Raw genomic sequence first — 24,554 nt, 5'->3', positions numbered from 1 at the left:
CCCACCATACACACTCCCAACCATCACACTAAGAGAAGACTCATTATGAACATACATACATCACATAAACACACACACGCCAAACCCATCACACACACACACCAAGCCCATCACACACACGCATACCCCAGACTCACCACACATGCACAGCCCCAGACCCAACACAAACATGTACACCAAGCCCGTTACATATGCACACACACGCACATTCCAGAACCACTATGCAAACACATATACACACACACACTCCAGACACACTACTCAAACACACACACACCAAGTCTATCACACATACATATGCCAAATCAATCATACACACACATACACATATTAGACCCACCACACAGACATAGCCAAAATCTATCACACACACCCAAAACCCATTGCACACACACCCCAAACCCATCACACTCACATATACCCCATCACACGGAAACACCAAGCCCACCTCTCTCTCTCACACACACATGGACCTCATAACACACACAGTCATAGAACCATCTCACACACACACACACACTCCAGACCCATTACACAAACACACACACAAGTCTATCACATATACATACCCCAAACCCATTACACATATACACATCCTAGACCCATCATATCCAAACACCCACAGCAAAGCCATCACACATACACATATCACACAAACACACCCACATGCCAAGCCCATCACACACACAAATACACATACACCTCATCATACACACACAGCCCCAAACCTATCACACACCCACACCCCAAGTTAATCACACACACACACTCCAGACCCACTACACAAACACACACACCAAGTCTATCGTATATGTCAAACCCATCATACACACACACATACTAGACCCACCACACACTCACACTCAAAATCTATCACATGCACCCCAAACCCATTACACAGACACACATCCCAGACCCATCATACCCACACACCCATAGCAAACCCATCACACATATACTCACATCACATATACACACACCAAGCCCATTACACACACCCCGAACACATCATATCCATACGTACCCCACACCCATCACACACACACAGCAAACTTACCACACAGCAGACCCAAACACACCCATCACATGTGCACACACACATACGTACACACACACTCCCAAGCACACACCAAACACACACAGGAAACAAGCTTCTTGTACCCCACATACACACTGCTCACACTGAAGACACTACGAACACGTGCAGACCCAGGCCCTTGGACCGAAACTCTGCCTCGCTCTCCCCATGGGAGCTTGGACACTCCTGGGCCCCATGTACACACTCACTCCTCAGAGCTGAGAACCCGGGACCCCTCACCCTCCATACTCCCTCCACCCCACCCTGTGCCAGGAGAGGCAGAGATACCTCCACCCTGTGTGAGGAGAGACAGAGACGACATCGCCAAGTGCCAGGACAGGCAGAGACCCCCAACCCTGTGCCAGGAGAGGCAGAGACACCCTTACAATGTGCCAGGAGAGAAAGAGGAGAAGATTTGGCTTGGCCTGGGCAGAGAGCCCACTGGTCGCCACCTCAGTCCTGGCCTGTGGAGATGAGAGATGGTTGTGAGGACAGAGGCGGGCTGGAGAAGGGAACCAGCGGCGGGGGTGGGGGGACATGCTGTGGGTCCAGGACATTAGGAGGAGCAGCCAAAGCAGAATGCCCAGGCCCTAGAAGGGGCCATGGGAGTAAGGGACAGCAGGGCCAGTATGGCCCGTGGCCCAGACAGCAGCTCTTGGCTTGCCCAGGCCTGGCTTTAGTGTCCACTTGCCTACCTAGCCTTAGTCCCACTCAGCAGGTGCCTCCAATCCCCTGAGGGAGAGATCCAGCCCCACAGAGATCCTGATTCAGTGATTCGTGGGGCCGGAGCCGGCCTCATGTCCTGTGAGCAGCTGCAGGGTTCAAAACCCACTCCTGAGGCCAGGCAGCTTCATGGGGACCTGGGGCTGGCGGGAGAAGAGCTAAGGCAGCACAGGATGGGGGTGGGAAGTACAGGTAGGAGAAATGCTGACCCGGGGACCCTCCATGGGATATGCATGGGTGGAGGGACAAATGACCCTGGGATCCTCCTGCCATGGGCTGTGCAGGGCCTTCTCAAGGAGGGGAGGGATTTGAGAGGGGCAGAGCTAGGTCTGAGTGGAGGTTACTAGCAGTGGGAAAGGAGAGAAGATGCCTGGCCACCTAGGGGGAGGACAGAGGAAGGAGAGGTCAGAAAAGGCCCCTGGCTTGGCCCACCCCGTGTCCCAGGGAGTTGTGGGCTGCTGGTTTCAGGAGAGGGAAGAGGATGTGAGCTGCTCCCACAGGGACATGACCAACTGGGGAGCTTCGGTCACAGTAGGCTGTGACTGTGGGAGTCCCAAAGGAGGCCAGAGAGGGAACTCCCACCACTCCGGCCGCTAGTGAGGGACTCTGACTCCCCCCCTCCCGGAACATTGGGCCCCGCTTCTCTTCACCTCCTGAGGGTGGACCAGGTCTTCCATCCCCTGCTGCTGTGCAGAGGCTTGGGCTAACTGGCTCGTACCTCCAGAGCTGGAAGTTCAGGACCTGTGTATGGAGGAGGACGAGAGCAAGGAGCTGGATGAGCTGTGGACCAGCACCTTTGTCTTCATCACTCTCTTTCTGCTCAGCGTGAGCTACAGTGCCATGGTCACCCTCTTCAAGGTTGGGGCATGGGTGGCTGGGCTGGCAAAGAGTGAAGGAGGGGAACCAGTCTGATGGGCCAGCCTCACTTCTGCCTCCTCACAGGTACAGTGGATCTTCTCAGCCCTGTTGCAGGGGAAGCTCCAGGACTCCCATGAATACAGCAACATTATGTAGCCAGTGGCTTGGACTGGGAGAATGAGCTGGTGCTGGCCAACTGGAGCGCCGACCAAGGCCAGTGGCATTCCATGGGAACGCCACTCTGTCCCCTATATCCAAGCCATACAGGTCAACCGACCAAAGGCTGCCCAGTCTTCACAAAGTGGGACAAGGATAGAGACAGAGCAAGTGAACCCCCAAAGGGACCCCCATGGACTTATGACCAGCCCCAGGGCTCAGGGCATCCAATAATTCCCTCCACTGATACCCTCCAATGATACCCCCGCTTTTAGACAGGCTCCGGAATAGTGCTTGTCCCTTCTACAGAGTGACATGAGCTGGGGAGGCAGGGTGTTGACCACCTTGGGTCCCACCCAGTCACTCCTGTTCTGATTGATAAACCACCTGAACACATGAGGGCCCAGAACCCAGCCCATCATCCAGAGCCCACAGCCCAACCCAGGTCATACAGTCCAGAACCCAGGGTCTGGAGCCCAACCTAGAACCCTAAAGCAAACCAAGGACCCAGAGCCCACAGACCTACCCAGAGCCCACAGCCCACAGCCCACAGCCCAATGCAGGACCAAGAGCCCAGAGTCCAGAGCCCAACCCAAGACCCACAGCCCAAACAAGAATCTATGGCCCTTTCCAGGACCCAGAATCCAGAGTCTCTCCCAGCCTTGGTAATTCTGTTTCCTTCCACTTGGGTTTCTCAGTAAAGTTCCCTTCCATAACCCTCCCTCCCCTCCCCACCTAAGTGTGCTTTGGGGAGAGTGTTTGCATTCCTGGTCAAATAAAAACTGAGGAATACGCTTTATTGTCACCTCATGACAAGGATTACCTTACACACAAAGAGCCCTAAGGACAGTGGGTTTCACAGAAGGAGATCAAGTGGTCAGTAGCAGGAAGAAACTGTTCCAATAATTAGAAAAGTGACAGTAAGGAGGAGATGAGGGAGCCTTCTCGGCCCATCTGAGGCTTGTGAGCTTCCAAGGCCATTTCTCAAGGAAAGTGGCCACATCCCTAGTTCACAAGTGCCCAGACCCTTAGCAGATCCCATGGGTGAAAGTGGCCCTGAGGGACAGCCTCCCATGGCATAGAGGCAGGTGCAGGCCCTGCCTGAGGATGTGAGGACAGTGCATGTCCAGCCTTCCAAGGATCTATCCAGCAACCTCCCAGCCTCCTGGCTAGGGGACTCTCAATCCACCCTCCTCACATTGCACCAAAATGTTTGCACTAGACCACCACCGCTACTGCTGGGAGAGCCTGGACCTCACCCAAGCCCCTCATCCTGGAAAGGACTGACCTCTCCTCTGGAAACAGGATTCCCTGTTGCACCTGCCTGATCACTGCCTCTCCCTCCCAATGGTGCCATTCCTGGGGCATAACTATCCAGGTCCTGTGTGTGGCTTGAGAGCTCAGCTGTGAATGGGTGAATGGATTGATGGATGAATGGATGGATGGAGGATGGATGGATGGATGGATGGATGGATGATGGATGGATGTGTGGATAGATGGATGGATCGATGGAGGGATGGTGGATGGATGGATGGATAGATTTACGGATGGATGGATAGCTTTATGGATGGATGATCAATGGATAGATGAAAAGATAAATGAACTGATGGATGAGTGGATAGATGGATGTATAGATGGATAGAAGGAAGGAAGGAAGAGAAGAAGGAAGGGAGATAGGCAAGAAGAAAGGAAGATGTATGGATAGATGAACGTTTGTATGAACAAGGTCTAACTGCCCCCTTGTGTGCCCAAACAAGGTGGCCTCCAGAGTCAGAGATCCGGGATGGGGCAGGTGGGTGGGCTGGAGCACACAATCAGACAGGCCATGACATAGGCAGCCTCTGAGGGGGCCACTGGGTGAGAACAACAAAGCAGGAAAGCCTTGAGCAGAAAATTGTGGAGGAGGGCAGGCTAGATATGGAAAGAGGCTGTGTCTTGGTACCTGACCCCACCTACTGGTGTTCCAGGCCTCTGAGACAGATTGCAGCCCCCATGTGGCCTGGGATATAGACTACTCGTGGGGCTGGTGGAGGAAAAACAACCACACCATGGCCATGGCTGAAGTGGCTCCAACCCCATGACCCCAGGGCTCGGTCTCCCCATACTGAAGTTCTCACTGAAGGTCTTCCCTGAGGCCTCCACGCTGGAGGCCCTGTCCCTCTGTGTCCCCCACCCCTGCCAACCCTCCTGTGGTCCTGTCCAGCCCTGGTTCCACTTTCTCGATCTCCATCTTTGGGCCTATCTCTGTCTGGGTTTCCCTGAGCCTCTAATCCTCTGTCTTTTCATCTCTTCTTCCTGGCGTCTACCCCCAGCCCCATCATGTGGACAGCGACCTGGGCCATGGTTCCATCATACCCCTGCTCCCTAACTCACAGAGTCTCAGGCCAGACCAGGCTCCTGTGGGGTCACACAGCCCCAGCCTCACACACCTGGCCTTGCCACAGCCAGACCACAGACCAGACATGACGTAAAGGTGCTGCCACGTCTGCTGGAGCAGGAAGTGGGAGACTGACCCCACTGAGCCAGATACACAGCCACGCAGCCACACAGCCCCTCCCGAACCTGCCCTTCTCATCAGGCAGTGTCCTAAAGTTGCTCCATCCAGCCTTGCCCAATCAGTGGAGAAACAGCCCATCATAGGAGAGGAAGAGATTGGCTGAGGCCATATGGCCATCAGAACAGGGCCTGAACAAGGCCTACGCCTGCTACCCCATTCCAGCCAACTCTGGGGCAGGCAAACTGTGGGCTGTGACGATGAACCTGCAATGTGGGGGCTGCTTAGCCAGAGGGATACCAGGGTCCCTCTCAGCAGAGAGTGAACCTCCAGCAACCTTGAGCAGGTGGGTCCTGGGTCTCCATCTCTATTTCTGAACAACGAGGAGCCTGTGCAGCCTCAGTCAGGCCAGTCCTGAGCCTTCCTGAGGCAGGAGGATGGAGAACACCCAGACTAGATACCCATGCCAATGGGAAAGGGGGAGGGAGATGGCACAGAGACCCAGGAGGACCACAGGGCAGGAGAGTCAGAGCTGAGCTAAGAGGGGCTGGACTGAGTAGTGATAAACTGGAAAAGACTTGGCTGAGATGGGTTGAGCTGGACTGGGCTTGGCTAGACTGGGATGAGCTAGGCTAAGCGGGGCTGGGCTGGGCTGGGTTGCTCTCGGCTGAGTTGAGCTGGGCTGAGCTGGGCTAGGTGGGGCTGTGCTGGGATGAGCTAGGCTGACTAGGCCTGGGCTGAGCTGAGCTGGACTAGGCTGGGCTAGAACGGGATGGGATTGGATGGGGTGGGAGGGGATGAGGTGAGCTGGGCTAGGTTGAGCTGGGCTGAGCTGGGCTGAGCTCAGCTGAGCTGGGCTGAGCTGGGCTAGGCTGGGCTAAGCTGGGCTAGGCTGGGCTAGACTGAGCTGAACTGGGCTGAGCTGGGCTAGGTTCAGCTGGTCTTGGCTGGACTGAGCTAGGCTAGCTGGGCTGAGCTGAGCTGAGCTGGGCTAACCTTGGATAGCTGGGCTTGGCTAGGTTCTGCTGGGCTGAGCTGGTCTAGGCTGATCTGGACTGAGCTGAAGTGGGCTGAGCTGGGCTAGGTTGAGCTGGTCTAGGCTAGACTGAACTGGGCTAGCTGGGCTAAACTGAGATGAGCTGGTCTAGCTTGGCTGGTTGGGATGGGCTAGGTTTGCTGGGCTGAGCTGGGCTCGCTGGGCTGGGCTAGCTGGGTGGGGATGAACTGGGCTAGCTGGGCTGAGCTGAGCTGAACTGAGCTGGGCTAGGATGGGCTGAGCTGGGCTAGGTTGCGTTGGCTGAGCTGGGCAGGGTGGAGCTGGGCTGAGCTCTGCTAGTTAGCTGAGTAGGCTGACTAGGGCTAGGTTGGGCTGGGCTGGGCTGAGCTGAGCTGGCCTAGGCTGGACTGAGCTGGGCTAGCTGAGCTGAGCTGGGCTGAGAGCTTGGCTAGCTGGGCTGGGCTAGGTTCTGCTGGGCTGAGCTGGGCTAGGCTGAGCTGGGCTAACTGAGCTGAGCTGAGCTTAGCTGGACTGGGCTGAGCTGGGTTGGGCTAAACGGGCTAGCTGGGCTGAGCTGGGCAGGGTGGGGCTGGGCTAAACTGGGCGGGACCAGGCTGAGCTGGGTTGAGTTGAGCTGGGCAGGGTCGAGCTGGGCTGAGCTGGGCAGAGTAGAGCTAGGCTGAGCTGGGCTGGTCCAAGCTGTACTAAATTAGCTGAGCTAGGCTAACCAGGGCTAGGCTGGGCTGAGCTGGGCTGGGCTGGGCTCGACTGGGGTCAGCTGAGCTGGGCTAGGCTGGGCTGGGCTGAGCTGGGCTATGCTGGACTATGCTGAGCTAAGCTGGGCTGGGCTGAGCTGGGTTGGGTTCAGCTGGACTGGGCTGGTCTGGGCTGGACTGAGGTAGGCTAGCTGAGCTGAGCTGAGCTGGGCTGAGCTGGGCTAACTGGGCTGGACTAGGTTCTGCTGGGCTAGACTGAGCTGGGCTAGCTGGGCTGAGATGAGGTGAGCTGAGCTGGAGTAGGCTGGGCTGGGCTGAGATGGACTAGCTGGGCTGATCTGGGCTGGGCTGAGATGGACTAGCTGAGCTGGGCTGAGCTCAGCTCAACTAGGCTGGGCTGAGCTGAGCTGGGCTAGGCTGAGCTGAGCTGGGCTAGGCTGAGCTGGGCTGACTGGAATGAGCTGGGTTGAGCTGGGCTGAGCTGGGCTGAGCTGGGCTAAATTGAGATGAGTTGGACTGACCAGGTCACGCTGGGCTGGGCTAGGCTGAGTGCTGTTGGGCTAGGCTGAGCTGGGCTGAGCTAGGCTGGGTTAGCTGGGCTGAGGTGGGCTTAGCAGTACTGACAGGGCTGGGCTCGACTGGGCTGACTGGGATGAGCTGGGTTAAGGTGGGCTGGGATGAACTGGGCTTGGATGAGCTAGGCTGACCAGAGCTGGACTGAGCTAGGCTGAATGGGCTGAGCTGAGCTCTGCTAGCTGGGCTGAGCTGAGCTGGGCTAGCTGAGCTGAGCTTGGCTAAGTTGAGCTGAGCTTTGCTGGACTGTTCCGAGCCAGCTGAGCTAGGCTCAGCTGAGCTGGACTTTGCAGGACTGGGCTGATTGGGTTAAGCTGGGTTGGGCTCACTGGGCTGAACTGGACTGGGGACTCAAGTTAGTGTGAGACAATGTTGGAGGGTGGCATCTGGGACCCAGCGTTCTGTGCTCTGCTCTGTCTCTGTCTGTGGCAACCCTGAGAGCCATGCAATTTCAGGTGCATGTGTGACACCCTCACTCTTCTTTTCTCTTGGCTCTGAGGGAAGTCTGGTATTGGCCGACTATCTTAGGTCATGGGCTGAATGCTGCTTATTTGAGGGTGACAGGTAGGGCAGTGTGTTGGGAAGGTCGGCCTAGCAGCCTGCCAGGCAAAATGGGAAGTGGAAACAGACATAGAGGCTCCCTCTACTCCCCAGTGCACACTGCCCCCCATGCTGGCTAAGCTTCAGGCACAGGCCTCTCTGCCCTGGACTGTGCCCTTACCTTCAGGATCTGTCCCTTATGATCCTCCTCAGTCCCAGGTGCCATGGAGTATCCACTCCATGGTGGGAGCTGAGGCTCAGGGCACCCGGCAACTCAGCCAGTAAGTGGCAGAGCTGTGTTTATCAACTAGGACTAACAGCTTGAGAGCAGCCTGTACCAGAGGCACGTTCATGAATCATGTCCAGGCCATTTCCGAGGGCTCTGTCCATAGATCATATCTGGGCTCCATCCAAAGGCTCTTTCCAAGGATCATGTCCTATATGAGGGCTCTGTCTGAGAACTGGGTTAATAAACAGTGCAGCTGGAACTCGAGAGTCAGGTTCAAATCCCAGGCCTGTGGTGTACGAGCTGTGTGACCTTGGGGCAGCCACTCAGCCTCTCTGTGCAGCCCTTGGGGATGTCTTGGGAAGCACAGGAGCAGAAATAGTAGGCTGGCCAGTGGCATGTGCTGTATGAACAAGCATCCATAGTCCATTCTGTGCACAAACTCAAGCGCCAGGCCCCATGACCTTGTCTGTCCCCTCTGACAGCCTGTCTTCTTTGCTCCAGAGCCTGAGACCAGCCCTAGAGTCTTCCCGCTGAGTCTCCAGCGTGCTGCCTCCTGTGAGAATGTGGTCGTTGCCTGCCTAGTCCAGGGTTTCTTCCCACCGGAGCCCTTGAAGGTGACCTGGAACCACAGCGGAGAGAACGTGACCGTCACGAACTACCCCCCGATCCAGGACACTGCCGGGGTCCTGTATACCATGAGCAGCCAGCTCACCCTACCTGCTGACCAGTGCCCAGACAACAAATGCCTCACGTGCCATGTGCAGCATAACTCAAGCTCACAGGAGGCCAAGGTGCCCTGCAAAGGTCAGAGGGCAAGGCTGGACAGGGCCTGGAGACCTAGGAGCCACCCTTCCCATGCTTGGGAGGAGAGGCAGTGGACGGGAGAGTAAAGAAGGCAGGAGGAGCCTGGGGACTGGAGTCAGAAAGAAAGAACAGGGAGGGACAGTGGGAAGGGAAGACTGGCCCACTCTGGCCTCTCTCAGTTCCAGGCTGCCCCTCTGTATGCCACCCAAGCCTGACACTGCACCGGCCAGCCCTAGAAGACCTGCTCCTGGGCTCGGAAGCCAACCTCACATGCACACTGAGTGGCCTGAAGGACCCTGAGGGTGCCACCTTCACCTGGCAGACCTCAGGTGGGACAGATGCCGTACAGAAGGCACCTGAGCGAGACTCCTGTGGCTGCTATAGCGTGTCCAGCATCCTTCCTGGCTGCAGGGAGCCCTGGAAGAGTGGGAAGAACTTCTCCTGCACTGCCACCCACCCCGAGGCTGGGACCCAATCTGCCACCATTTCCAAAAACTCAGGTGGGCTGGAGCCCTGGTTGGCAGAGCACATTCCCAAGCCTTCCCCCACCCCAGCTCCTCTGGCTTGGGGCTCCCTCCCCAGTTTACAGAGTGGAAACTGAGGCCTGAGACGGTCAGGCTGCAGCCTGAGTGCCCACCCCACCCAGCCCCGTACCTGTTCTCTCGCCTACAGGGAACAGCTTCCCACCCCAGGTCCACCTGCTGCCACCACCGGCGGAGGAGCTGGCGCTGAACGAACTGGTGACACTGACATGCGTGGTGCGTGGATTCAGCCCCCAAGACGTGCTGGTGCGCTGGCGGCACGGGGCCCAGCAGCTGCCCCAAAACAACTACCTGACCTGGCCCCCACGGCAGGAGCCAGGCCAGGAAGCTGTCACCTTTGCCGTGACCAGTGTGCTGCGCGTGGAGGCCCAGACCTGGAAGCAGGGTGATAATTTCTCCTGCCTGGTGGGCCATGAGGCCCTGCCCCTGGACTTCACCGAGAAGACCATCGACCGCTTGGCCGGTAAACCCACCCACGTCAATGTGTCTGTGGTTATGGCCGAGGCGGATGGAGTCTGTTACTGAGCCCCACCCTCACCCCTCGAATAAACTCCGTGCTCCACCAGAAGCAGCCCTGCTTTTCCATCCAGCTGCTTGTCTGTCCATCCTGGTTGTTGGCAGCATGCCTGGGAAGGGCAAGGGCAGGGAAGAAAGGGCAGCCCTCTGTCCTGACCCTGTCAGGCTTCAGTTTCCCTGCTCAGCCGCACCTTGGCATGCCTTCCCACCCGTGAATGTATGAGAATCAGTGTTTGCACATGTGTGTGCATGTGTGCATGCATGTGAGTGCGTGCATGTGTGGACATGTGTGTGTATCTGTGGATGGCCAGTGAAGCTAAGCTAAGAGTGAGATCAGAGGCCTGGAGATGACCTGCAGGTCAGTGGGTGCCATGGGAAGGTTTTGAATGGAAAGGTAATGTGTTCATTTGTATCTTAGAAAGCTCTCTCTGGCTGCATCAGGTTGGGGGAGGGGGGTTGTTATTAGAGAAGGTAAGATGAGAACAGGGCACCCAGGAAATAGGGAGTGTCAGGGAAGGGTGGCCAAGAGACTGAGGCTAGATTCCAGCGGCACTCCTGGGAAGAAGGGCACACCCAGGCCCCACAGCTGCCTCAGTGAGTGCAGGCTCAGGCCGTGAAACACCTGGGCGCTAAGTCTGCTCACTGACTTGTGCAGAATGGGACCAACCCCAGTTCCAACACAGCCTTCTCCACCTCCCTAATCACATCACTCTGTGGATAGACACACATACACACATGCACCTACATATGCACACATGCACCTACATATGTCCTTGCATACCCACACACACATGGCTACATGCACACATACACATGCACACACAATGCACCTACATACGTGCACATGTGCCACATGCACACACATGCATACACACACGGCTACATGCACACACACACATACATATATGCACATGTATGCATGCCCACACAGCCATCAGAGCCCCTGCAGGTTCAGGAAGTTCAAAGCACAGACCTCAGCTCCAGAAAGGCAAGGGGAGTCCCTTCCAAAGCCTCCTAGCTGGGTTTTCCCCTAGTCTTGCCCCAGAACCTGGGGTTTGAGGCCCAGCCCCACTGCCCAGAACCCCTCCTGGGCCCTCTCCTGTCCCGCCCTGTGTGCTCAGCTCCACACAACTCAAAGCCCTATTCCACAGCTCCTCCCAGGAAGCCGCTGCACCAGCCTGGGCCCCCAGACTTAAATGTTCCATCCCTTCCTGAGCTAAAGTAAGGTCTATACAATAGACAGGGTAGGGGCAGGGCTGGGGAAGGGGGTTAGAATCAGGCCAGAGAGCTTCCAGCCAAGAACTTCAGAAGGCCTGCAGCTTCTGCCTGGGGTTCCCCATAGAAGGGGGACACCTGGAGAGACAGAGCACAGAGAGGGCAACCCAAGACTGCGATGGGGACACCTGGCACCACCACTCCCACAAGGGGGCAGTGGGGCTCCTGCTCTTGTTTCAGAACCTTCCTGGCCTCTCCAGGGGGACCCAGCCATGTGGCTGCCTTCCTCTGCTCCCAGGGCCATGGTAGGGTGGGGTCCGCTACCCACCCTTGCCACTGCTCCCTGTCAAGGGTATAGTAGTCCAAACAGTGATAGGGAGAGTGGCAGGTAAGGTGGGGAAGTGCTATCCTAAAGGTGCTCCAGCCATCCCTAGAGACTCAGCATGGGACCTGGCCTAACGGAAGGGCTTTCCAAAGGGGAGGGAGGAAGAATCAACAATAAAGCGCTGGTCAGCAGGTGGGCAGCAAGCAAATAAGAGAATGCATCATAGGATGTACAATGAATATACGGGTGGGTAGACAAATGGGTGGACGGAAGGATAGATGGATGGATGGATGGATGGATGGATGGATGGATGGGTGGATGGTTAGATGGATGGATGAGTGGATGGATGGGTGAGTTGATAGATGAATGGGTGGTGGGTGAATGAATGAATGGATTTATGGATGGAAGATGGATGGATGGATGGCTTTATAGGTGTATGAATGGATGGACAGATGGGTAGGTAGGTGGATGGATAGATAGTTGCATGGGTGGAGGGATGGAGGATGGATGGATGGATGAATGGATGGATGGATGGATGGATGGGTGGGTGGGCAGATAACTTTATGGATAGATGGGTAGATGGATTTACAGATGGATCAGTGAGTGAATGGGTAGTGGATGGATGGAGAGATGGATGGGTGAGTGAGTGAATAGATGGATGGATAGATGGGTGGTGGGCAGATGGATAAATAATTGGATATATCAGCATACGACAAACAAGCCCAAGCCCCTTTTGACATGGGTGATCCATGCCCTGGGACCCTGAAGACAGCCAGGGCTGTCTGTGCTAGTGGCCTTCACCTGGTCTTCCCTAGTACTCCCTGTGGTCCCTCAGCCACATACCCTGGGAGGGCAAGAAGGGCCCCTGGGCATGCCCCAACCAGCCCTTGGCCCAATGAACTGCAGACTCAGGTCTGTGTCTCAACCTGGAGCTCCTTGAGAGCTGGCTGTGTCTAGGTCCTCCATGGCCCTCTGAGCCCAAGGCAAGCCTGGAGAGGGTCCTGGGTAAGCGCCTGCTGAGTATCTGGGGCTGAGACCCAGAGGCCTTGGGTGGAACATCAAAGATAGTGCCCCCCTTCCCACCCTGTGCAGATCTCTCTTACCAAGGCACCCTGAGACCCCCAAGACACAGGGTTCCTACAGGCATCTCAGGGTCTTCAGAGCCCAAGCCCCTTTCCTGTGGACCTCCTGCTTCCTTGTCCTCCCTGAGGCAAGTCTCAGACCTGAGACAGGGGGCCCCTGCCAGTGACTCGGGCCCCAAGAAGCCTGGGAGGGGAGTGTCTGGGCCCCTGACCACTTGAGTCTGGGCCTGGCAGGCCTTCCTGTCTTGCAGATTGGCAAAAGCCTTGCCCATGGCTGGTGCTGGACCTGCCACAGGACAGCCTGGAGGAGGAGGCACAAGGGGCTAGCCTGTGGCCAACCACTGTCACTCTGCTCACACTCTTCCTGCTCAGCCTCGTCTACAGCACAGCACTGACAGTGACCAGCATCTGGGGCCCCCAGGGCAGCAAGGAAGTTCCTCAGTACTGACCAGCTGCAGGCCCAGGTGTGTCTTGGGCCCAGGAAGGCAGGGAGGAGGCCTCGGGGGCAGAGCTGCACAGCTCAGGGGGGTGCTGGAGCTGCCTACTGTAGCTGGCCTTGCTCTGCCCAGAGGTGGTCCCATAACAGACACTGAGGACACAGGTAGGTGCTGAAGTCAACATTTATGTCACCCAGCCAGGGACGGGGCATGCACTTCTCAGTGCAGGAACACCAGGACTCCTGCAGTCTCCTGGGAGCCCTACATGAAGGGGGATGGCCATTGGCAGGACCCTGCCCACACTCAGGACCACCCCTGCCTAGACACTAGCTACTGCCTCTGTGTCCACAGGTGGAAGCACCATGGAGCCCTGGAGAAGTCTGCTCTGGATGCCAAAAATCAGCCCTGCTCTGAAGTCCCCACTACTCCTGCACAAGCTTGCCCCATGCAATAAACAGATCCAAAAGCCAAACTTTCTCAGAGACCTGTATGAGAGGAGAAGGGAGGGGCTGCAATTCAGTCTTGGTGATGCATGTCTGTGGGGACTCACATGGAAAATACAGACAGGAGTGCCTAGTACCTTTAGAGGACCTGATGAGGCCAAGGGCATAAACCATCTGGAACCAAGGCCAGGTGTGGCACTGCCCACAGAAGAGTATCCAGAAAAATAGCCCCATGACCTGAGGCCCCTGTCCTGATCACTGGTTCCTGTCCTGATCACTAGTCCCTGACCTGATCACTCGACCTAGTTCTGATCACTAGACCGCTGTAGTGATCACTAGGTCCATGTCCTGATCACTGGGCATCTGTCCTGATCACTGGGCTCCTGTCCTCATCACTGGAATCATGTCCTTATCATTGTGTGTCTGTCCTGATCACTCACCACTGGGTCCCTGCAATGATCCCTGGGCCTTTGTCCTGATTACTGAGCCACTGTCCTGATTGCTCACCCTTGTCCTAATCACAAAGCCCATTTCCTGATCACTGAGCTCCTATTGTAATAACTCAGCCAATGTCCTGAATATTGGGCAACTGCCCTGATAACTGAGTTCTTGTCATGATCACTCAGCTCCTGGCCTCATCATCAGGCCCTTCTCCTGATAACTCATCCTTGTCCTTATCACTTGATCCCTGTCCAAATCACTCAGCCCTGCTCTGATCTCTGGGCCCTGTCTTGATCACTCAGCCCATCTCGATCACTTGACCCTGTCCTGATCACTCAGCCTTTGTCATCCTCACTCAGCCCCTGTTGTCATCACTCAGTCCCTATCTTGATCATTCAGTTCTGTCCTGATTGCTCAGCCCCTGTCCTGATCACTCAGTCCCTGTCCTGATCACTCAACCACTGCCCTGATGACTTAATCCCTGTCCAGATCCCTTGGCCCCTGTCATCATCACTCAGCCCCTGTCCTGATCACCCAGTCCCTGTCCTGATCACTCAGCCCCTGTCTTGATCACTCAACCACTGCCCTGATCACTCAGTCCCTGTCCTGACCACTTGGCCCCTGTCATCATCTCTCAGTCCTGTCCTGACCACTCAGCCCCTGTAATGATCACCCAGCCCCTGTCATCATCTCAGGGCAGATGTGGCACAGAGCAGAACAGCCCCAGAACTCAGGCTGGTTTGGGCTATGCCTGGCTCCCTCAGGCCATGAAGGTCACAAGGGTTAGTGGAAGTAGTGGAGGGTATAGGGAGTTGGAAACCGTAAGAGGGAGGGGGTAATCAAGAATGTTTGTGTTCTCTTGTTTTTCTTTCTTCTCAAGGCTTCTGCATCCCCATCACCTGCTGGAACACCCAAAATAGCCCCCTATGCCTCTGAGTCATTGTGAGCCCAGCCCAGGTGTCCTGACCAGAGTGCCTATGTTTCTGAGAATCATGCCCTGAAACTGAGACTTAGCCAGGTGACCTCTCCCTGGCTAGGAAAGGTGCCAGGACTAGGGCTGGGGGGCTTTCCAGGGTAGTGAGCTTCCCCAGAGCCTGCTGAAGGACTCAGCCCCCACTCCACAATGACCTTCATCAGTCCAGGGTTACCCAGGGTCAACCAATGTCAGCCCAGGGTCAACTAAGATCAGCCAGTGTCTATCTAAGGTCAGTCAAGGTCAGCCCAGGGTCAGCCAGAGTCAGCCACATGTAGCCATGGTCAGCCCAGGATCTGCAGAGGGTAATTCTGGTGTCCACCTGAGTAAGACTTCAACCAGAGGCAGAATGTTCAGTTTCCAGCCCCCACAACACAGTGCCCATGACACAGCAGGCCAGTGGGGCACTGCATTGCAGACCCCAGCCCAGGCCCTGGCCCTGCTCTGTCAGGTTCCGCCCCACACGCTCCTCCCTCCTGCTTCTTTCTGCCCAGGCCCCTAGAATGAGGCAGAATGTGGGGCACAACCCAGGGATTCCACTAGCCACCAGCCTCCCACTGTGTCCAAAACAAACATGCCCAGGACTCTCAGCCACTCAGAACTGGCTCAGGGCAGGACCTGCACCCCACACGCAGACCCTAAGGGTCCAAGGCGGGATCACTGAGCAGGGTCAGACAGAGAGATGGGATGGGGTCAGAGAGAGACATTGAGAGAAACAGTGACAGCAGGAGAGACAGAGATAGGGGAGAGACAAAGAAACAGTAAGAGAAAAGGGGACAGTGAGAGAGAGACAGAGATGAGAGAGAGACACAGAAAGAGATGAGACAGGGTCAGAGACTGACAGAGACACTGATAGAAACAAGGACAGCAAGAGAAAAAGAGAAGGAGATGGGGAGAGACAGCAACAGTGACAGAAACGGGGACAGCAGGAGAGACAGAATCAAAGGTTGTGAGAAAAACAGGGACAGCAAGAGAGACAGAATCAAAGACAGTGAGAGAAATGGGGACAGTGAGAGAAACTGAGACATTCAGAGACATAGGGACAGTAAGAGAGACAGGGACAGAGATGAGGGAGAGACACTGAGAGAAACGGACAGCAGGAGAGGCAGAGATTGGAGAGAGGTAGAGACACTGAGAGAAACAGGGACAGCTGGAGAGAGAGACAGAGATGGGGGACAGAGGGGGACACTGAGAGAAATAGGGACAGCTGGAGAGATAGAGGCAGAGATGGGGGAGAGACAGAGACACAGAGAAATGGGACCGTGGGAGAGAGAGACAAGATCAGAGATACAGACACTGAAGGACATGGGGATAGCAGGAGAGACAGATGGGGGAGAGACTGACACATTGAGAGAAACATGGATAGCAGGAGAGACAGAGACAAAGATGAGGGAAGACATTGAGACAAACAGGGATAGTAGGAGAGGCAGAGACGAGGAGATACAGAGACACTGAGAGAAACGGACAATGGGAGAGACAGAGACAGCATCAGAGAGACAGAGACACTGAGAGACATGGGGATAGCAGGAGAGACAGAGATAGGGAGAGTTAGAGACACAGAGAAACAAGGACAGCAGGAGAGTCAGACACAGAGATGAGGGAAAGATAACTGAGAGAAATAGGGACAGCAGGAGAGATAGGCACAGAGATGAGGAAGAGACATTGAAAGAAAAGGGACAGCAGAAAAGGTAGAGATGGGGGAGAGACAGAGATACTAAGAGAAATAGGGTCAGCAGGAGAGACAGGGCAGAGATGCAAAAACTCACACATACACACTCACACAATCACATGTACACAAATACACACACACACATCCTCTCTCTAGGCCCCGTGGGCTCAGGGCTCACACTGGGGCTGTCTCCCCAATGTGTCCTACAAGGCTGAGCAACACGCCTGACATTGGGGTTGGAGTTGCAGACCCGGTCAGCGGCCCTACTACTCACTGGCTGTGCCTGCCATGTCCTGGGAGTGGTCCTGGTCCCATTGTGTGGTGGGCACATGTCTGCTCCAGGGTGTTGGGGCAGGGCCCATCAGGGCCTGGCCAGGGGAAGGCCCCAGATGCACACAGAGGAAGGACAGATGACCAAGGACAGCCTGGCAGCTGCAGGAGTTAAAGTACATCCTGGGGTTCTGTGCAGAGGGAGGGCAGAGAACCAAGACACCTGCCCACCAGTGTCTGGCCCGGCTGCCCCTGTGGTCCGCGAACACCTACCCCCTCTGCATATCACTGTCCCCTGCCACAAGGCGCTGCCTCTGAACTGAAAGCCCATTGCCATCAAGCTGATTCCAACTCATAGCGACCCTATAGCGCAGAGTACAATTGCCCCATAGGGTTTCCAAGGAGCGGCTGGTGGATTCGAACTGCTGACCTTTTGGTTAGCAGCCGAGTTCTTAATCACTGTGCCACCAGGCTCGGAAACCCATAAATCTCCATGGGACCCCTGGACACAGGCTGGGCAGTGGAGGGAAGGAAGGCAAGAAAGGCCACATCCCGGGGGCCCAAAGGCCCAGCTCTGGAGCTCAGGCCTTGGGGTTGATGCAGGTCCCCAGGAGACCTCAACAGCTAGGTGTGGAGGGCTCTGGGCCTGTGGTCTTAGGGTAGAGTTCCCCTAGGAAGCCCGGGGACTTCCCAGACTCTGAGGGGTAGATAGATGGTGCAGGCTCTTGGCCTCCTTAAGCCCCAGGCCTGAAGTATCCCCTGACCCCTTGTCCACCCCTGCTGCCTCTCAGCGTTCCTCAGACTGTCCTAGGCTGAAGGGGGCACTGGGCGGGGAAACCTGGGCCCCCTTGGAGGCAGAGCCATGAAGGCCATGGGTGCCGGGGCAGAGCTTGCAATCAGGGCACACAGACCCCTCACTTTGGCCTCCGCCTTGATGTTCCTGCCACAGTCTCCACCACTCCTTTCCTGACCACGAGAGGCCGAGGACCTTATACCTCCGGTCCCTGCTGTGTGCAGCACGAACCCATGCTGGGGCACTCGGGAGGGGTCAGATAAGAGCCCTGCCCTGGGGCCACAGTATAGGCTCTTGGAGTGGTGGGAGCTGCCAGGGCAAGGAGCCAAGGAACAAGGAGGAGGTGTGATTTTATAAGGGGTGGGAGGACCACCAAGAGGGGCTTTGTGTGGGCATGGGTGTCCTGATGATCCTGCCAAGTCTCATCCCACCTGGCCCAGGAGCACAGCAGAAGCTGGGGGGTGGGGGGCAGTGGGCAGTGGGAAGGAGCAGTGAATAACAGGAGCTTGGGGCAACAGGGAGGATAGGGCCTTGATGGGGGAGGACATTGGCTTTGTTCTGTCTGGGCCTGGGGCCACAGGGTCTGACTTGCTGTATCTCATCTCTGGCTGCTGCATGGAGAAGGGATCTTGGGTGTAGGGTTGAGGTGGAGGAGTTGGGGGACCAGGGGCTGGGCCAGGGAAGGATAGTGGAAGTGGGAGAAGGGGTTGACCTGCTCATCATAGACTGGTTTACATGCACACAAAAGACAGGCAGAGATGCAGGCTGTCTCCTGTCTGCATATGTGTCAATGTCACGCATATTCACCCTGCCTCATTCCGTGGTCCCTAGCCTCTTGGTGTGGGACACCCCAGGGAGCTCTGAGACATACTGCCTCTCCCTTGACCCTCTGAAGGAATCCATCTGAGTGCTGCTCAGGTTTCCTGGGTCCTCATGTGTTAGTCAGGACCACTGCCTGATTTCACCTCATGTCAGGGTTGAAGATGATAGTTACCTAGTCTCCTCCTTCCCTCCACACTTGTGAGCTGGGGTACTTCTCGAGGATGAATGTCCCTCAGTAACTGCCTGGTACCTGTGGAGCACAGCCCACCCTGGGAACATGGAGGGAGGCTGTATCTTGCTATTAGCCCCTGGTTTTCAGTTCCCAAGTGTCAGAGATCGTTCTGAAATGTGAGCTGCACAGTGCTGCTCTGCACAGAGCAGCTACCCGCCCTCCTGGTGCTGGCTCCCAGCATCCTCTTTGCCTTGGCCCTGACTTCCCAGTAGTGCTGACCTAACTGCCCTCCCATCCTACCAGCTACCACTGCACATGCCTGCACCATCCTCAGAGTCCGCATAGCCATCCCTCCCCCAGCCGCTTTCTCCTCATGCCTCAGCCCTGCTCCTTGTTCTGCAGGGCTGTCATCTAGAACGATCTACTGCCTGGCCTCTGTCACCACCCATCTCCATACCTCCTGGGACACCTGCAGGGACACCCGGTGTGGACACCCACAGGGACACCCGGTGTGGAAACCTACAAGAATACCCTCAGGGACACTCAGTGTGGACACCCACAGGGACACCTGGTGTGGACACCTTCAGAAATACCCTCAGGGACACCCGTTGTGGACACTTTCAGGGACACTAGGTGTGGACACCTGCAGGGACATCCACAGGGACACTCAGTGTGGACACCTGGTGTGGACACCCACAGGGACACTCAGTGTGGACACGTGCAGGGACACACACAGGAAAACCTGAAGGGACACCGAGTGTGGACACCCTTGGAGAAACCTACTATGGACACCTGCAGGGACACACACAGGAACACCCTAAGGGACATCCATAGGAACACCCAGTGAGGACACCTACTGGGACACTCAGTGTGGACACCTTCAGGGACACCCTTAGGGACTCCACAGGGACATCGGCTCTGCCATCTCTCTGGCACAGGGACACACAGCAGCACTACCCACACCTGCTAACACTCGGTGCTCCACAAACACCTCAAGCAGCCCCAGGAGTCCTCCCAGCCCTGTGCAGGGTCTGTCTCCCCCCACCCTCTCTAATCCCTGGTGCCCTACTCCTGTGAGCTCCAAGGGCAAGCTGGTCTCCTCTCGCCCCCCTCCACTGCCCACCCAAGGCCTGGGTCACTGATGTGCCCAGTGCTCTCTCACCAACAGCAGGGCCGCAGAGCCAGGCAGTGACCACTACTGACCACCAAGCCCCAGGCCTCTGTGTTTTCCCCTTCAAGGCAGGACCTGCCCATAGGCTGCAGGGCTCCCCAGGGGTCTGGCAAGGATGCTCCATGGGGTCATTGCCATTATGGTTGGGGGGCTGTGTCTTTAGGGTCTCTGGGCCCTGCTGCTGGGATCACTCCTATTGTCCCCTCCCCCACCCCAAGGCAGGTGCAGAGCTCCAGTCTCAGTTTCTCTCAAGATACTCATTTTGGGCAAACTTGGCCCTCAAGGGCACATGCAAATGGCTATTTGTTCCACACCGAAAAACATGTTTCTCACCCTCTGTGCTGTTTCCAGAAATAGCTTGTACTGATTCCTCACCTGCAGCCACAGACCCACCCCAGCCCCCTAGCAAGGCCAGGTTGGCCCAAACCCCAGGATTCAGGGACCCTGAGGGTGGGGGTGAGGCCCTCACCTCCCTAGGTCAGATCCCACCTGCCCACCAGGCCCACCTTGGCCAGGGGCACAGTGGCCCCTGAAAATTCTGATTTTATTGAATTAAAATGGTGCTCAACTGTGTTCTTCCATGAGACCCAGGCCCCCAAGAGGGAAGACCTCAGGCCCACTAAGCCACCTGCTCCTCTGCTTGGCCTGGGATGGGGGGATCCAGATCCCAAACGCTGGCAGGCAACTAGGTTGTGTAAACGGTACTAAAAAGGAGCAGGAGTGAGTATTTCATGATATCTCAGCACCCTGAGACCATCCCCACACCCCCAGGAACCCCAGAGACAGTGAGGTCAGAGATGAATCCCAGGAGCCCAGTACTTATGACCCACCCTCACTGGCCAGGGGCACAGGGGTAGCATCAAGGACCACCCTGTTGGAGAAGTGTGTGCCTGTGCCAGCCCAGGTCCCCAGTCTGCAGGGCCAGGTGGTCCTCACTTTGCAGACGAAGACACTGAGTCTCAGCAGGGATATGGGGCCAGCCTGAGGCCACACAAGGAGGGGTAGGGGGTACAGGGTTCCTTCAGGAACTGGAGCACCCAACTTTTAGGCTAATGGGGTTGGCAGGCACCTGAGTCCTCAGTTGTCTTGTTGGTGTCCTTTCCTGCCCCTACCTGGTCCCTGTCCTTGTCATATCCCAGTCCCTGACACTGCTCTTGTCCCTCTTCCTCACCCTGCCCCAATCCCTGGCCCTGTCCATGCCTCTTTCCTGTGCTTATGTCCCTGCCCCTGTCCCTGATCCTGTCCCTACTCCTGCCCCTGCTCCTGTCCCTCCCCTGTCCTTCTTGTCATGTCCCTTCCCTGTCCCTTCCCCTGTCCTTGTCATATTCCCATCCCTGTCCCTACCCCATTCCTTCCCTATCCTTGTCATGCCCCTTTCCCTACCTCTGTCCTTGTCATGTTCCTGTCTCTGTCCCTAACCTTGTCCCTTTCCTTGTCCTTGTCATGCCCACCCCTGTTCTTACCCCTGTCCTTATCATGCCCCTGTCCCTACCCATCCTTAACATGTCCCCGTCCTTGTCATTGTCCTTTCCCTACCCCGTTCTTGTCATGCCCGTCCCTGCTCCTATTCCTTCCCCTGTCCTTGTCATGTTCCTTTCCCTATCCTTGTCCCTAACTCTGTCCTTGTCATGTCCCTGTCATGCTCCTGGCCCTACCTCTATCCTTGTCATGTCCCTGTCCTTCTCATGTCCCTGTCCCTACCTCTGTCCCTGTCATGTCCCTGTCCCTACCTCTGTCCTTGTCATGTCCCTGTCCTTATCATGCCCCTGTCCCTGCCCTTGTCCCTTCCCATTCTGTCATGTTCTTTTCCCTACCCTTGTCCCTTCCCCTGTCCTTGTCTTGTTCCTTTCCCTACCCCTGTCCCTACCCCTGTCCTTGCCATGCCCCATCCCTGCTCCTATCCCTACCCCTGTCCTTGCCATGCCCCTGTCCCTGTCTTCTGAGCCTTGGGATCCACTTTTCCCATGTCCCCCTCTCTGGCTACCTGTGTTTCTCCCTGTCTCACCCTATGTCTCTCTCTTCATGTATTTCTGTTTCCATCAATGTCTCTCTTCCCTCCCCCACCCATCAGAGTCCCCCCATGTCCCTTCTCTCCCCTGTCTCTGTCCATTGTTGTCATGCTCTCTGCTCCTATCTCCATCTCTGCCTGTTGCCCTCATCTTGGTCCCTCTCTCAGGGTATGCATCTCTCCCTGTGTATCTCTGTGTGTCTCTCTCTGTCTCTGCCCAACCTGCCTCCATCCAGGCTTCTGCTGTTTCTCTGTCAGCATCACTGTCTGAATGTCTCTTAGCACTGTCTCCCTCTGTCACTGTGTTGGGCTTTTTTTTCACTTCTGTCTCTTCCACTGTGTCCATTTCTCTTTGTCTCTCTCCCTATCTGTTGGTTTTCTCCTTTCCCACCATCTTGTCTTTCTCAGTCATTCTCTATCTTTATCTCTCTCTATGTATTTCTGTATCTTTCTATCCCTACTAATTCCTCTGTCTGAATCTCTATATCTCTAATTATCTCTCTGTCTCTCTATCTTTCTACCTCTCCAGGGATCCCATATGCATGAGTCTGGGGACCATGGAGTGAGACGGGGTGGACACATGTAATATTGACATGCATGTAGTCTGGAGACGGCCTGCATCCCCCATTCTCCACAGATGTTTTTGTGCATGTGTGAACCAGTTTACCATGAGCAAGTCAACCCCTTCTCCCATCTCCACTGTCCCTCCAAGCCCAGCCAGAGCCCCTCATCCCCACTCCTCCACCTCCCGCCTGGACCCCGGAGACCTTCTCCACACAGCTGCCAGAGGGAAAAGGTCACAGCAGGTCAGACCCTGTGCCCCCCAGGCCCAGTAAGAGCAAAGCTGATGTATCCTCAAATGCCCTCCTCCCTGTTGCCCCCAGCTTCTGTCAATCACTGCCCCTCCCACTGCCCCCCACCCCCACTCTCCTCTCTGCTCCTGGGCTAGGCGGGATGAGCCTTGGCCAGATCTTCAGGACACCCAGTGCCCACAAACGGCCCCTCTAGGGGGTCCTTCCACCGCTTGTAAAATCAGACCCCTCCCTGTTCCTCAGCTCCTTGCCTGGGCAGCTCCCACCACTCCAGGGCCTATACTGTGGCTCCAGGGTAGGGCTCTCTTCTGACCTCTCCAGAGGGCCCCAGCATGGGGTCGTGCTGCACACAGCAGGGACAGGAGGTGCTGGGACCTCAGCCACCTGTGGTCAGGAAAGGGGCAATGGAGCCTCTGGCAGGAAATTGAGACCTCAGAGAAGGGTCTGTGTGCCCGGATGGTGAGTGCTCCCCTGACACCCATGGCCCCCACAGCTTTGCCTCCTGTGGAAGCTGAGGTGGCACCTTGGGGCCCAGGTGTCCTTAGCTTGTGGCCCCCCACAACCCAGGACAGTCCAAGGATCCCTGACCGGCAACAAGGGTAGGCAGAGGGTCAGGAGATCCCTTAGGCCTGGGGCCTAGGGAGGCCCAGAGCCTGTACCATCTACCCCTCAGAGTCTAGGAAGTCTCTGGGCTCACTAGGAGAGCTTTTCCCTGAGGCTGCAAGTCCAGAGTCCTCATACCCAGCTGTCAAGTCCTCCTGGGGACCTTGCATCAGCCCAAGGCCTGAGCCCCAGACTGGGCTCCTGGGCCCCAGGGATCTGGCCTCTCCAGCCTCCTTCCTGGCATGGGGCTCCCTTCCCTCCCTTCACTGCCCAGGCTGTGTCCATGGGTCCCATGGAGATTTTGGGGTTTCTCTCTCAGTTCAGAGGTAGCACCTTGTGCACTGGGGCAATGACAGGCAGAGGGGGTAGGACCATGGTCTGTTGGGGTCCTGGTGCTCTGCCCTCCCTCTGCACAAAGCCCAGGCTCTGACTGGATGCACTTTGCCTCCCGCAGCTACCAGGCTTTCCTTGGCCGTCTGTCCTTCCTCTGTGTGCATCTGGGGCCTTCCCCTGACCGGGGTCTGATGGGCCCTGCCCCTACACTGTTGTCCACCCCTGGAGCAGGGGCATGTGCCCACCACACTATGGGACCAGGCCCACTCCCAAGACATGGCAGGCACAGCCAGTGAGTGGCAGGGCCGGGGACCAGGTCTGCGACTCTGACCCCCATGTCAGGCATGCTGCTCAGCCTCGTAGGACACATTGGAGAAAGAGCTCCAATGTGAGCCCTGAGCCCAGGGAACCTGGAGGGAGGGTGTGTATATTTGTGTATGTGTGACTGTGGATGTGTGAGCTTTTGCATATACATAAGTGTTCATGTGTGTTTGAATGTGTGTGCAAGTGCACATGTGTATGATTGTGATTATTTGTGTGTGGGTGAATGTGTGCGTTTTGAGTATATGTGAACGTGTGTGTATAAGAGTGTGTGTGAGGGGGAAGGTGAGTATGTGTTAGGGGATTTCTGGAATGGGTGTGTTGGTGGGTGTGTGTGTTCATCTGTGTGTGTGTGGAGGAGTGAGCATAGGGTGTGGGTGTAGAGGGTTTGAGGGTTGGTGTGTGTGTGTTATGTGGGTGAGGTGTGGTTTTGGGTGT

The 24,554-nt window shown here is 56.3% G+C and overlaps 1 gene segment (V, D, J or C); it reads left to right on the top strand.

Annotated features, from left to right (window-relative positions):
- The first annotated feature begins 1,875 nt into the window (after nucleotides 1–1,875).
- LOC101355523 (immunoglobulin heavy constant alpha 2-like) lies at nucleotides 1,876–13,771 on the top strand. The segment is given in 7 exon segments: nucleotides 1,876–1,993; nucleotides 2,526–2,659; nucleotides 8,847–9,168; nucleotides 9,348–9,668; nucleotides 9,841–10,173; nucleotides 13,083–13,312; nucleotides 13,637–13,771. Coding segments are annotated over 6 exon segments (1,389 nt in total).
- Nucleotides 13,772–24,554: the final 10,783 nt, after the last annotated feature.

The sequence above is a fragment of the Trichechus manatus genome, unplaced genomic scaffold (genome assembly GCF_000243295.1).
Source record: "Trichechus manatus latirostris isolate Lorelei unplaced genomic scaffold, TriManLat1.0 scaffold00053, whole genome shotgun sequence".
Taxonomy (NCBI): domain Eukaryota; kingdom Metazoa; phylum Chordata; class Mammalia; order Sirenia; family Trichechidae; genus Trichechus; species Trichechus manatus.
This window is presented reverse-complemented; position numbering and strand designations above follow the sequence as displayed.